This window comes from Protopterus annectens, chromosome 5.part1 (assembly GCF_019279795.1).
Source record: "Protopterus annectens isolate FY-2018-M chromosome 5.part1, PAN1.0, whole genome shotgun sequence".
NCBI lineage: Eukaryota > Metazoa > Chordata > Ceratodontiformes > Protopteridae > Protopterus > Protopterus annectens.
In genome coordinates, this window is record NC_056736.1 from 599,085,023 (window position 1) to 599,100,674 (window position 15,652).

The following is a 15,652-nucleotide window of genomic DNA, read 5'->3' on the forward strand; positions in this document are numbered from 1 at the left end:
GCACTTAGTCTATGATTGAAAAGAGTACCCAGTGGTGTTACTAATTCCTGTTGGAGTCCATGTAGGATACAGTCTGGGATGTTATCAGGTCCCATAGATACTGTGTTCCTGGCCTTAGGGAGGGCATTAATGACCTGCTCTTTAGAGATACAAGGTAGGGGACAGGTGGCAGGGATGTCATGAGGTGCATGTGGCGGGGACAGGGAAGTGAAGTTTTCACAGAATCTGTTGGCCAGCAGGTTAGCTATGTCCACAGGCTTAGTATATTTGGGATCATTAACTATCAGTTTGGCACAAATCGGGACCTTTCCTTTTAGGTTGTGGATGTAACTAAAGAAGGTCTTATGGTTGTCTTTAGTTGAGGAAGCTAATTTGGATTCATAGTTTGCTTTGGAGAATTTCACAAAAAATCTTATTTGTTTGTTTAAGCTGATGAAGGTGTGTTTCCAATTTAGGGCTCACTCCCCCTTACTCTTAGATAGCAATTTCTTCCTCCTATTGTAAAGCCTGTTAATGGCAGTTGACCATCAGGCAGGTTTGCTCTTCCTTGAGGAGCTTATTTTTGTTCCTATCAGGTACACCCAAGTCAATGCAGTTATACAGGTGTTTGTATAAAGCATTGGTGTAGAACTCAGCATAGTTGCCAGTTCCATTTGAGGGGGGCGGTGCAGAGAAGCTATTTATACCATCCCATAGGGGGTTAGAATCTGCTTTGGAGAAGTTTTTTAGTTTAGTTGCTACTTGGGGGCTGATGTGATAGTTTCTTCAAATGAGACTGATTTGTGGTCATATCTCACCAGGGAAGACCTCACAGTGGGGCAACTACAGTGGTTCCCCATATTGGTAAGCGGAGGGAATGTGATGATTAATCCCATATATAATACATCATGTAATCATATATTTATTGCAACATGATGACTGTTGAAGCCATGGCTGACCCAAGGAAGCACAGGTCTGTAGTGTAGATAGTGTTGTCCTTTAATAAGGAGTATCTAATAAGCTGGCAAAGGTAGGACATGAATGGGAGTCTTTGCCTTTGCAGCTATAGGAAGACTATTTCCTGTGCTGAGATCAGATTCCTGATTCCTGATTTAAGCAGAGAGTTTGCAGGGAATGATGAGGGCAGACAAAAGGTGTCACTGAATGGAGGAGATTGGAGGATATCTCTGAAGCCTGGAAGGGATAAAGGCTGTCAGCCTACATGATGAAACAAGTATTGTGGATCTATGTGAAATGAATACATAAAGAGACTGAACTTTTGCAAATTCCATTTTGTTCTGGACAGCTGTGGGTTGGGGCATCTTTTGTTCATTAAGAACAGTGGGAAAACTACTGGAATGCTGATTTTTTTCTGCATGTTTTGCTCTCTCATTATGGTAAAAAGCTGGTCTTTTGTAAGTCTCCTACAAATACACCTGTTCAAACTTGAAAGACCGTTAAAGACTGTTTTTCATATACTGGAAGATTCTGCAGTATGTAAGGAGGAAGGTACAAGTGAGTGTGCGTGGTACAGATATCAGTGAAGACCCAGATGTGTTATCAACCATTTATTTTTATTTATTTGCTTGTTTTTTTGGTAGAGCACTGATCTCCATGGACCATTTTCAGACTCAGCCCAGACACGGTGTCTGGTTAAGTGACTTGCTTAGAGTTACACAGTTAGGCAATGGAGGCTCAGGGAATCAAACCTTGCACCACTGGATCACAAGAAACAACTCATTAACAGCTCCTTAATCCTATAAGCCAACTGCCAAACAGATAGGAAGAATAATAGATCACTGAATGTGAGAGAGAGTAAGACAGAGACAACATCCCATAACAGCAGGGTATCATGGGTCAAAGCTAAGGTAATGGAAATAACCATTCGGTCATCAAATGCGTGTATTTGTCAGGGTGGGGTAAATGACTGTCATAGGCTGTGGTACTACAGCATGTGTTGGGGGCTTCCAGAGACCCAAGAAGCTACATTGTGACAGTGGTGTCAGTAAAAAATTATAGATATTTGAAACTAATGCACTGATCAGTCTAATGATAATATCATAGGAACAATTAAAACACGAATGTACCTAAACCAGTCTCCAACTTTGGAAACAGATCCCCTAATCACTTTCTTGTGGACAGCTGAAGCAACCTTGCATTATTAGCTGAAGGTCAGTAGCAACTACAAAAATGCAATGAAAGTTGTTCCACTGAAGTCAACAATTTGTCCAAAGTGTGTAAACACTGATGGCGTAGGAGTAGCAAGCAAATTCCATTTTGTACTCACAAGCTATTAGTGCTACCCCCGTTGGGCACCCATCACTTAAAACTGGACATATCTCTCAAAATGCTGCTCCCCCCCCCAAGCACTAAATGTTACTTACATTTCTAGCTGCTCTCCCTGAAGCTATTAAATATATTGTTTTTAGATTAACAATGTTGCATCTGTTGTTGGACGCAGTCATTTACACAGTTGTAGACATAATATCTAAAAAACCCATTTTGATGTGACGCTCAGAAAACAAATGTAGTCAGAAAAGTACAAAGAGTATATGACTGGCTATACCCTGGACTGATGGTCTACAGGATAGGCTTACCCCAGGTAAATTACAACATTGTTGCTCTGATCAGCTTCTCTGTAAACAAATCTGTACACTAGTCTGCTAAAAATTCTTTGAATAAACTTTTGTATCAGTCATGCATATTGTCTGCAAGTAATTTGTGAACCAAAAGTGCAAAAGGACATGTTGTTAATTAATGTTCTGTTAAACTGTAAAAGACAAATATGAATAAAATACATGCCATCACAAGTCCTGAAGCAAACAGCACAATGTGTTGAAAGATAAAGAGCCTTCTAATAGTATCTCAAAGAAATCTGTAGTGATTTTTTAAATTTTTTTGCCTGTGCTTCCAGTGGAGTAGATGGAGTGAATCAAATAACAAAGGATGAGATTCATTCTGCTTAGAAAAAAGTAAGTTGTAAGACCCATATTCCCTAAAGTTCTATGCTAGTACCAAAAGAAGGTCAGCTTACAATACATGATCCAAGCGTGGAGTATGAGGACATAAAGAATTAATCCTGTTTTTTCCATGTAGAAGATCACAGTGCCGTGTGCCCACTGTGCCATGCCCATGTGTGTAGTGCTGGGGGCCAGCTGCTGTCATAAAATCATGGCCCAAACTGGCTGCAGTCCCTTGCAGGACACACCAGCCTAGTCACTATTTCTTTATTCCTTTAGCGAGGGATGGAACTCCTCTTGCCACTTCCACTACATTATGTATCTCTTCCTGATTGTGCAGCATCTGCAAGGTTGACGCATGCCTATGTGGTATTTCACTCCATGCAGGCACGCCCTGCTGACCTGATTTTGTGTACACTGTATATAAATGAGCTGCTTAAGTAGCATATTTGACAGTCCCTCTGTTGTGATGCAGACATATTTTACTGCTGATAGTTCAAATGCCACAGTGAGGGGCAGAAGATTCTGCCTGGTTAGCATGCATTGGTCAGCAATATAAAATGGATGGGATGAGTATCTTTGGACAATAACTTGTACTTGTAGTTTAAGGATGGTAAAAGAAGAGCATGATTACATGACTACTGACTCCATGAAAGGGTAAGTGTTCCATCACAAATGATCAAAAACATAACAACCTGTAAATGCAAACCTCACAACAAGCATACAGTATTTTTGCAGAGATGCAAGACCCACCGTAACCTTAATTAAATCTACTTAGACAGTGGGTTGCACATCCATACAGAAGGAAAAAGGTGTATCCAGTAGTTATACAAACTGTGATATCATTGTCACAATGTGTAAGACAGGAAATGCAGTCAGAGAAAAGGAAAACGGGGGAACCAGCAAATAATGGTAACAATTTAACATGCCATGACTTGGAATGCTAAGTCTTGGAATTTGGAAAATGAATCACCAAAATCTGGACTTGCGTATAATAAGTCTGAGATTGCAATTTCTTGAAATATTCCATTATCTCCAAGGTATAGCAGTCTGAGAGTTGGTGTGTGTGTGTTTGTGTGTGTGTCTGTGTGTGTGTGTGTGTGTGTGTGTGTGTGTGTGTGTGTGTGTGTGTGTGTGTGTGTGTGTGGATTCACTATCAAATGTCGAATTTCAGTATTTCGAGACTGAATAGTCGAAAAACCACATACACGAAAACCCACAATCACGAACACTACAATCAAGACCATTCACACACACACACACACACAAACCAGGACATAATCACACACACACACATACACCTACCTAACTAAACAAACATAAAAATACACACAAACACACTTAACCTACTTATAAGCAAGGGGGAAAGCCCCCCTGCACCTCCCACGTGGCGGGCTGTGCCCCCGACACATCCCCTACTTATATATTCTAACTCCGAGGTCACACTAAACACACAAAAAACACCACCGCACACACTCACACACACTCAAATCCCTACCCATTATCCTCAGACACATAACACTTACCTGAAACCCCAGATAAATCCACAAACTGCACCACACATCATGAATGCAACACCACGATAGCGGCAGAATTGGCATAGTGTAGTTTCGGTTAACTGCACTTTCCACTATTCTGTCTCAACATACTGAATTTTGACATTTCAGTATGTCGAGATTGTCTAGTGTATCCATGTATATAAATATATATAAGTTCAGAGGCGGGTATATGTCCTCCCATTGTGGGGAAGGTAATGGGACAAACACATTTAAATTAGAAGCGAGATGTTCAATATTTGTTCTTTTCCTGCATTTTCATTTTATTTTTATCATTTTGGGATTTGGGATTACTAGCCCTGGCATTTGTATATCGAGCCAGAAATAACACTTCATCAAATGAGTACTGGTCACTTGTAAAGTAATGCCTAGAGACAATGACCACTGTATTATCAATATAAGGAAAGTGGGGTGCAGCAGTACACAGTGATTGTTATGTTTGCAGTGTAACAGAGATAGAAAAGGGGTGTCTCAGAATAATGGGGATTGTGTTACTAGAATAAGGGATAACAGGGATGTGACCTCCAAATGAGAACTGCATATTTAATTATAAAGTATAGAAAGTGGGAACCTAAGGCAATCAGCATTACATATTTATGATAAAGAATGTTGGGTAACCCAGCTTTCCAAGATGGCTGCCTACTGAACAACAGCTTAATTTCAGCTCTCCTAATGTGAAAAAAGAAACTGATTGATAAGGGTCAGCAACTCTGCCTGTTTTAGTGAAATTCATTTACTGGCTAGTAAGTATACAGCCTGGATGCCAATAAAGAAGAAACTTAGAGAACCTGAAAGAAAATCATCTAGAAAGAGAAAACACCGAATGGGAAGAATCCTGCAGGTGTTCAGCAAAAAGCAGTTGAAGTTTCAGATTTGGTACAAAAGAAAAGATGACTTTCAGTAATTTACAGGAAAAATAAGTCAAATGGGCTCAGAGAAAGGGAGACAAGCTGCAGTTAAAAATATATAATTAGTAGGGCATATAAAATACTGCACTCTAACTACAGGAATTGATCACAGGAAGTGAGAAAAGATTGATTGGATAAGTAATTCACAAGGAAACAATAAGAGGACATACGTATGGCTCCTAAATATGCAACAAAGTCTAGAAGATTTAGGATTTTTGCTTGGAAATGTTTACATAGATATTTTTATACTCCAAGCAGACCCAAAAAGATTTCCTCAGGAAGTTGGCAAATGCTGGAGCTATGATTAGCAAGAAAGATGTAAATGAGAACATATGTTATGGGAGTGTAAAGAGCTGGCAGACTTTAAAAATTCCCTACGGAGTACTGTGTCGTAAATATTAGGTAAGCAAATGGATGTGACTAAGGAAATTATTTTTTTCACGTCATTCATTGCCTAGAGCACATCAATGGAAATAATGAATACAATTGATTAAACATTATGACGATAATAAAACAATATAATCTTTAAAACATAAAAGGCTGACATTAGAGAGAACCAGCTTGCAGCATGTAAGGCAACATACTACTTAACAGAGTAAGAATTATTTAACTGTTCTGGAAAGTCCAAGTAAGAATAAAATTATTTTGCAATCAAAACGGCATTAAAAAACAGGATTTTATGCAGAGATGCTATAGAAGATTAAATCCTGATGGGAGAATGGTGTATACTATGTGCTATGGTTTGAGAAGAGCTAGTATATTGAAATATGAGGGTCCTTAGTTATGGAGGAGTTTTTTAACCCTCCACTCTATGTCTTGCTCCTCAGCTCTGATTGAGCAGGAAGCCAGTTGTGAGGAAGAGCCCAGGGTGTCACCTTCCCCAGCTACCTATCTGCAGGGAACTTTCCACATTTAAACAACAACCAATGCTAGAAGAGAGAGTTATGCAGGATTTACTTATAAGTGACATAATTAGACTACAAGGATAAAGCCCAAGTTGTCTACCAAAAGCAAAAATGGGTAAACACTGCATAAACCATTCCTGATCATTTCTATTATACCTTGGTAAACTCTTTTATGTCATTTATTTAAAATGTGTTTTCTGCACTGAGTTTGATATAGCTTGGAGATGTAAAGCTTTTTGAAAAAACAGTCACTGAAAGTCTAAATGATCAACTGGAACACACACCCAGTGTTAAGGCCTGTGCCCACTTCCTTCACATTTCGGTTTTGAACTCACCAAAGATTTTGTCATCCCCTTTTACAGCTGAGGTGAAGGTAACTAAAAAAATACCACAGAACCCCATTTAAATAACTACATATCCCTAGAAATAAATCAGATGCTCAAACTAATTTTAAAGCTGTAGTGAACTGTTTTTGATGTGGACTGATGAAGGCTAAAAGTACGTCATGAAAGCGCTTACCTTTCTATTTAGTTTTTACATTGTTTGTGATATTAATAAATTGGAAGCATTGAATTTTAAGCCTTGCTAGGTGTTTTTTTTTTTAATTTTTACTTCTGAATCTTTGGGTGTTGACCCAGCTTTTATCCGCTGTTTTTGTATTTTCAATTTAATTTTAAAGCTACTTTGACCTTGGCTGATGTTTCTTTTCTCAATATTTCTAATCTTGTCGTATATGTGAGAAGCAATGAGAAGAGAAACCTCAGCTGCACTCTCCTCGTTTATGATATTTCAGCATGTTTTTTTCTACTTCTTTTTTTATCATTACAATGTTTAAGATGGAGGTGGGTTTACATCAAGGATCAGCTCCGAGCCCTTTCTTATTTGCAATGGTGATGGACAGGTTGACAGACGAGATCAGACAGGAGTCCCCGTGGACTATGATGTTTGCAGATGACATTGTGATCTCTAGTGAGAGTAGGGAACAGGTGGAGGAGACCCTGGAGAGGTGGAGATATGCTTTAGAGAGAAGAGGAATGAAGGTCAGCAGGACTAAGACAGAATATATGTGTGTGAATGAGAGGGAGGACAGAGGAATGGTGAGGATGCAGGAAGAAGAGGTGGTGAAGGTGAATGAGTTTAAGTACTTAGGATCAACAGTTCAGAGTAATGGTGAGTGTGGAAGAGAGGTGAAGAAGAGAGTACAGGCAGGATGAAGTGGGTGGAGAAGAGTGTCAGGAGTGATTTGTGACAGACGAGTACCAGTAAGAGTGAAAGGGAAGGTCTACAAGAGGGTAGTGAGACCAGCTATGTTATATAGGTTGGAGACAGTGGCACTGACAAAAAGGCAGGAGTCAGAGCTTGACGTGGCAGAGTTGAAGATGTTAAGATTTGAACTGGGTGTGACGAGGATGGACAGGATTAGGAATCAGTATATTAGAGGGTCAGCCCAGGTTGGAAGGTTTCTAGACAAAGCCAGAGAGGCAAGATTACATTGGTTTGGACATGTGCTGAGGAGGGATGCAGAGTATATTGGGAAAAAGATGCTAAGGATGAAGCTGCCAGGTAACAGGAAAAGAGGAAGGCCTAAGATAAGGTTTATGGATGTGGTGAGAGAGGACATGCAGGCAGTTGGTGTGACAGAGCAAGATGCAGAGGACAGGAAGAAATAGAAACAGTTGATCTGCTGTGGTGACCACTGACGGGAGCAGCCGAAAGAAGAAGAAGAAGACAACAAGGCCACCTTGGAAGCTCAAGAAATCCTGAATATTTCAATAGTAGGTTGTTCTGCAGTTTGATTTCTTTTTTTTTTTTTATAGTTGTCAGGTCTCAGTCGGAAGACTGATAAGAAATTTTATTACAGTAAAACACAGGCACTGATTGGCTAATTGGTATGATCTTTGGAATAATTACACATATAGCATGAAACTAAGAGTCTAGACAAGCACTGTACAATTTATTCTGTAGGAATGTTAACTGGCAGCCTGAATAACCTTGGCAATAAGCTATGCATTATATTATATCGAAAAGGGCAAAGGACAAAGACATTGGTATTAGCAAACATTGTGGGGGGGGATATCTATGTAACACTACACCATCAAAGTCTGATTATACATCCCCAATAATAGGGTCAGTCAGAGAAGTAATAAGGATTTTTAATATGCTGCCTGGGTGACCAACTAATAATGCCCCTTCATTGATAACTACTGCTGTGTGATAAGGTCTATTGTGGTGAAGAATTTATTTTCATAAATCTAAAAATTAATCCAACACAGACTGTCTTCTGAGTCTACAGACAGAGAGGTAGAGCTCAATCAATTTACCTATAAACAGTGAATATTGTCTGTTGTTTTTTGGCATGAAAATGTAGCAGCATGTAAAGTTATTTTCATGGAAAAATGTGCTATAATTCATTGATATGGTTATAAAACTAAAGTCTTTTCTACACTGTCTACGACAGCTAACCCAGCCTATTATTTTACAGAGTATTTACTCTTCCTTCCATGAAAAAACTGTTCAACAATATAAAGAAATTAAAGCTGTCATCGAAGAGGATGAACAGCAGACACTCCATTTCATTGAAGCTGCAAAACAGGCCGCCTTGCTGTATACTGAAAACCAGACCAAACAGTACGCTGAGGAGCTGGATGACCTGAAAAGGGTGATCTCGCAGGTCAGCACAGTCCTGAATCAGAGCAATGCACTAAAGTTCTTAAAGGTAAGCCATAATCATACAATGTTTCTCCCTAATATATTATAGTAAATTAAATTGTGACAGATAAGAAAATTAAATTAGTTTTTTTATGAAAAAAAGTACTAAACAATCATACTGGTTTCTGTTTTCTTCTCTCAGAGTGCAAGCTGCAATGAATATCGGTAAGTTTTAATCTTCATTACATTTTGTGCTTTATTCGTATGTATTTTGTCTACAATCCTCCTGCTGCTCTATTCCCACAAAAATAGTTGAAATGTTCATTGCCTCTGCCTGTTAAACATATTTTATTGATTTATTTTTACATTTGTTAACCAGTTTAGTCTGTCTGGGTTCTTAGAAGCCCTTTTTCAGCAGAGACCCGAGGAGAAAAGCTCCCAAAAAAAAGTTTAAGTAAACAAATAGTAAGAACAAAGATAATCACAGATCACATTTTAAATATACATACTTCTGAAGTAATTACATAACATGCAATAAAGGAATATATAGAATGGATAGAAATACAATGCAATACATATATGGAAATTATCATGTAGTATGGCAAGAAACTAAGCAGAAATATGGTAAGACTAAGGTCAATACATTGCTGAACCAAGGTACTAGGCATGAAGTAAGTAAATATGCAGATAAAGTTGTGTGAACTTTGGAAGTTAATAAATAAATTAAAGAACAGTAGTAAAGGATTATGGGAACTGAGTGCAACATGAGCTAACTAGTATGGAATATGACTGAAAAAAAATGTGTAGGTAGTAGTAAGAGAGAGAGCTAGAAGTGATACAGTTAACTTCTGAAATTATAAGACTGTCTTCTTTGATAGCTGTCTCCATTAATAATATTATTTGTAGCATAACATTTATTTGCACTGTTGACTGCATTGGTCCCACTAGATTATTGGCCTTTTTTCTAGACAGACCCAAGATGCTATTCATACTGACTAGAGAAGTTTGCCCAGGGTACCAGAAAATTTGTTTATGGGTAGTATTACTGTCTTCTTACAGTAATGATTATGGCTAGTGAACCATTTACTACATTGTACTCTTGTAAAATTACAAAAAAAAAAAATCTATTTAAAAAGCCCAGTTCTCCTGCCTACAGAAAGTTCACATCACTTAGTCTCACCTGGTTTACTTCTAAATTCATTTTCTCACAATGACAAAGTCTTGTTGTATATAATGTATGTAATGTTCATATACAGTACTAAATATCACTTTTCAGTGGAAATCACCAGTGGTAGCCAATGCATCTCATTGTCACAGGAACCCGCTCAGTCACCCCCCCCCCCCTAGATACTTGCAGGCACACACACACACACACACACACACACACACACACACACACACACACACACACACACACACACACACACACACACACACACACACACACACACACACACACACACACACACACACACACACTCACACAAACACCACTCCATGTATCTCACAGTGTGTAAAATGAGCTTGGATGAATACAACAAAACAGAAGAAAATACCAAAATCTGGCTCAAGTGACTCCACTAAAACTCGTAAAAAATAAACAAGTGCAATAAACACAAGCTTTCATGCATACAAGTGCCTCCTCAGATGTTTAAGACATACAGATAAGAAAAAGAACCTATATAAAGGTATTCAGAAGCAATCACATAGAATCAAAGGATCACAGGACATAACTAAGCTATCTACCCGGAGGTCATTTTACACCTAGCCATTTCAACCCAGTAGAGGTACTAGTCATACCCAAGATTGCATTTAATGATGATTTCCCATGTACAGGAGGGTTGTGGATGCTATTCCTGGTAAGAATTTATGGTGTCCCATCCACTCATCCAGGTTCCTCTTGAACAGTGTCATAGAGGTGCTCTGTTTCACATGAATTGGTAGCCTGTTCCAAACACATGGCAGTCACTGGGAGATAAATCTCTCCCTCCAGCATGTCTTATTTAAGTCGCAGGCCATATTTAAATCCCTGGAATGGGTAGCCCTAGACTCATTTGATTTACAGATATGCATTAGGTTCATTAGTTTTGGAACTTGGGTTGCTCTGTAGGCCAGGCATAAGTCTCCCCTATGAAGTCTATATGATACAGAGTATAGTGACAGGGTATTTAGTCAGTCCATGTAAGGTGCATGCTGGAGACCCTTCATCTTCTTTGTTAGAAACCTCTGAGGTCTTTCTACTTGCTGTAGGTGCTTAGTATGGTACATACTGAATGGGATGTTATACTCAAGCATACGGGGATTATAACTTCTTTTGCTTGCAAGGGGATGCCTTAACTAACCAAGTGAGTTACCTGGAAAGCTTTCCTTACAATGGTAGAAACAAAGTTAAGGTCACGGTCAACCTGTGATCTCAGGTCCCGTACCACTTCACAGGTACTTAGGGTATTGTTATTGATTTGACAGTGTGAAGGAACATTGTTTGTACTGAAAGGTATCATGATGCATTTCTTTGCATTCAGTTTGAGACAGTGACTAATATAGCACTCGTTGATCTGTGTGAGACCATCCTGGAGTGTACTAACATAATTTGGGGATTCAATGATTGCACCACCTAGTTTGCATTTGTTTGCAAACTAGGTCAGCCACAGCGCTTTAGATCTGATCTGAACTTCTGAGAGGTATATACCAAACAGTAGGGGGCCCAGCACTGACCGCTTTGGCATACTGCTGGTAACAAGTCTGCTGGTTGATGTGGAGTTACCCTATTTCATAGTGTGTGACTGGTTTGTGAGCCAGTAGGCAACCCATCTTACAACAAAGGGGTTTACATTCAGTTTGGTAAGTTTATTGGTAATGCCTCCTAAATGTGGTATTGTGCACAGATTTTCCCTCATCAGTGACCTTGGTCACACTTTCAAAGAAATCCACCAGATTTAACAGGTAGGATCTACCCTTCACAAAGCCAAATTGGGTAGGATTCAGGGTTTGGAGGTCACCTATGTCTTTATTTATGAGGTCCATAATGATAATTTCCATGGCCTTACAGATAAGGCTGGTCAGGCTTATGGGTCTTTAATTCCTATTCTGTTGCTAGGCCTCCTTTGTGGAGGGGAATGACTGTAGCGGTTCTCCATTCTACAGGAACAAAACCTGTGGTTAGGCTGTGATTGAAAAGAGTACTTAGTGGTGATGCTAGCCCATGTTTTAGCCTGTTTAGAAGACAGCCTGTGATGTCATCTGGTCCCACAGAAGCTGTGTTCTTTGCCTTGGACAGGACTTTGAAGATCTGCTGTTCAGATATGTAAGGTAAAGTGGGGGAGTTTGGGGGAGGGTATGTTGTAAGTTAGGAGGGGATAAAGGAGTGAAATTTTCACCAAACCTATCCACTAACAGGTTTGCTATCTCTTTGGGGTCAATGTGTATGATACCATTGTACACCAGTTTTGCACATGCTTGGGTCCTGCCCTATAGGCTACATACATAGCTGTAAAAGACCTTATGGTTATCCTTGGCAGTACTTGCTAGATTTCTCTCAAAGGAGCTATTGGAGGATTTGACAAGCCTGTTAAGGCTGAGGAGGGTGCTTTCCCATTGCTGAGTCCTTGTCTTTGTTTTCTTAGACAGCAACTTTTTGCATTTATTGTAAAGTTTGTTGATGCCATGGTGAAGTTTTTAGACTGATTTCACCCTTTGTGAGTTCTGGTGTTAGTGTCAGTTCAAGAGTTACTGATTTGTGGTCAGTCTTAACTAATGAGGGCCCAACAGTTGCAGCAGTGCACCTGTTTGACATATTGGTGAGGTCCTGATCTAGAATGTTTGTTCCTCTTGTCGCAGTATGGGCAATTTGCTCCAGGGCATTTGAATTCACAAAGTCAAGGAAATGTTGTGCTAGTGAGTTTGGGCTAGAGTAGGTTTCCTAGCTGATGGTGGGATAATTGAAATCCCCCCTAACAAGTGTGTCCGTTAAAATCTGGATTATCTTCAGTTTGGTGAAGTAGGTTTTGTGGATGTTGTGACCCCTGGAGCGAGATCTATAACTGGCTAGGACATGAATGGGAGTCTTACCCACTATGACCTGGACCTGGAGTAACACCGTGGAGTTGTCCAGTCTAACTAGACATAAGGTGAACTTATCTCTAGTATAGTTTAAAACACTGCCTCCTTTGGTTTTACACATTCATTTTGTGGTCTAAAGGTGTAGAAGGCATTGTAGTCTTGCAGGGCATCCATGGGACTTTTCCTTGTGGACGATGTAATTTCAGTGAGTTTATTGACTCTGACAATGTTTTCATTCATCCTTCTGATTCATCTAAATATGTGTTTCATGTATCTGCTGATTGTATGTCTAAAAATGTTGTTTATCTTGTCTCCTGTGAGATTTGCCAGATGTTCTATGTGGGCAAGACTAATCAGAAGCTGAGGGATAGAATCCATGAGCGCCTTTATCAGATCAGGATTAAGTCAACTATTAATGCCCTGTCGAGACATATATTAGATACTGATACCACCCATGCCTTTAGATTTAAGGTTATAGAGAAGATACACCCCAGTTATATGGGTGGGGATATTAGGACTTATACTGAAGGTCAGGAAGTTAAATGGATTGTGAGATTTAGGTCGGATCAATACCCTGGCCTAAATGACAAAGTGTCTATTAAACATTTTTTGAGGTCGAGAAGGCTCAAGATCAATTAGGAGTGTACTAGGTTTTTAAGTATATTTTATGCATATTTTTAATGCTTAAATGTGATATGTTATAGATGCAGTATATATGTTTATGCATTTTATGCTTGTATGTCCATATTATTTGTATACTGTTTTCTATATACATTGAATATTATGAATCAGTTCAGTAGCAGTTCAGTTCTGAAGGTAATGCTACTCAATGCTAGAAGTCTAAACCTCAAAATGCACTCTCTCAAGGCACTCCTAAAAATGGAGAACATTGATATCTGTGCAGTAACTGAGGCCTGGTTCAAAGCACCAGAGAGCACCCCTGCAATACCAGGCTACAACTCTTACCACACTGTTTGGCCACCCAACCAGGAGCGAAACACTAAAGGTGGAGGAGTGTCAATATTCACCAAGGATATTCACACCACCAGGCTAGTTGCCCAACACAATGCGTCTACAATTCTCCAGGTGCAACTAACACTAGGTAAGACTGCAATCGAAATTGTAGCTTGCTACAGATCCCCCACCATACCCCAAGATTCTCACTAAACCTTTCTAAACATACTGGAAAATATTAAGATAGAACTAAACACCCTAATACTGGGTGATTTTTACTACCCTGCCATTAACTGGGAAAACTACTCATGTACCAACACCTTTGCCCAACGGTTCTTGGAATTCATAAATCCCTGCGCCCTGGATCAACTAATCCATAGTCCCACCACGGGCTCCAATATCCTAGATCTGGTCATTACCAACATGGGAAATTGATGCACCACACCTATGGTCACCTCCTCGTTAGTCAGGTCTGACCATAAGCTAATCACTCTTAACATCCACATCCCACCCCCGGCCCCCAGTAAGGAAACCTCCATAAAAAACTTTTCCAAAGCCAACTTCATGATACTCAAGTCAGACGTGACAAACTTCATGACACCCATGCAGACGGGAACTGAAAGTTCAACTGCTGAATTCTACACTAAGGCACTGTGTGAGCACATCCACTCATGCATGAATCGTGCCATCCCAAATAGAACCAAGATGCTCTCATCCAAAAAAAGGAAGCCAATCTTGTGATCCCCTGCCATAAACAAACTTTACAACAAAAGGAAGAAACTGTTGCAGAAAAGAGGAAAATCCCAGGATGCAAAAAACTCCCTTATTAGCCTCAGTAAGAAACTGAGATCCCTCATAAAATCCTCCAAAGCTAGTTACAAAAAATAAAATTGCCAAAGATTCCAAAGACAACCACAAGGCATTCTATAACTATGTCAAGAATCTTAATGGCAATGCTCAGATCTGCTCTGAGCTAAAACAGAATGGCATTAAATATACTGATCCCAAGGATATTGCCAATATCCTGGCAGATCGATTCAGTGCCAACTTCACCCCCCTCTTACCCCCTAAATGGCCCATCTAAATACCGGAAGATTGCCAAATTCCGGTAATAACAGCAACAGCGGTAAAAAACGCACTCTCCAAAGCTAAGAATACAGCATCCATGGGACCAGATGATATCCTGTGTACTACATGAACTACAATATGAACTGGTACCTCACCTAAGTGTCATGTTTAATCATAGCCTCACCTCAGGTTCTGTGCCCACTGAGTGGCGCAGAGCTACAGTTATCCCACTCCACAAGGGGGGATCCACCTTGGATCCCGGAAACTACCATCCCATCAGTCTGACGAGCCTTATCTGCAAGGCCATGGAGCGTATTATCATGGAACTTATAAACAAAGACATTGGCAACCTTCAAACACTGGACCCCACCCAGTTTGGGTTCGTGAAGGGCTGATCTTGTCTCCTGAACCTGACTGACTTCTTTGAATCAGTCTCCAGAGCCATGGACAAGGTAAGGTGGTCTACACAGCCTATCTAGACCTTGCCAAGGCCTTTGACACCATCCCCCACTCTGGAATCATAGATAAACTTGCTAAGCTGGACATTAATCCCTACATCACTCAATGGGTTGCTAACTGGCTTACTGACAGAACCCACACTGTAAAAGTAGCTG

The 15,652-nt window shown here is 39.9% G+C and overlaps 1 protein-coding gene across 1 annotated transcript in view; it reads left to right on the forward strand.

Annotated features, from left to right (window-relative positions):
• Positions 1-15,652, forward strand: part of LOC122803554 (E3 ubiquitin-protein ligase TRIM62-like) — a 563,070-nt gene that overhangs the window by 379,151 nt on the left and 168,267 nt on the right. The window contains exons 3-4 of the mRNA XM_044073213.1: positions 8,791-9,024; positions 9,160-9,182. Coding sequence (XP_043929148.1) covers positions 8,791-9,024; positions 9,160-9,182 — 257 coding nt within the window. The remainder of the gene's footprint in view (positions 1-8,790; positions 9,025-9,159; positions 9,183-15,652) is intronic.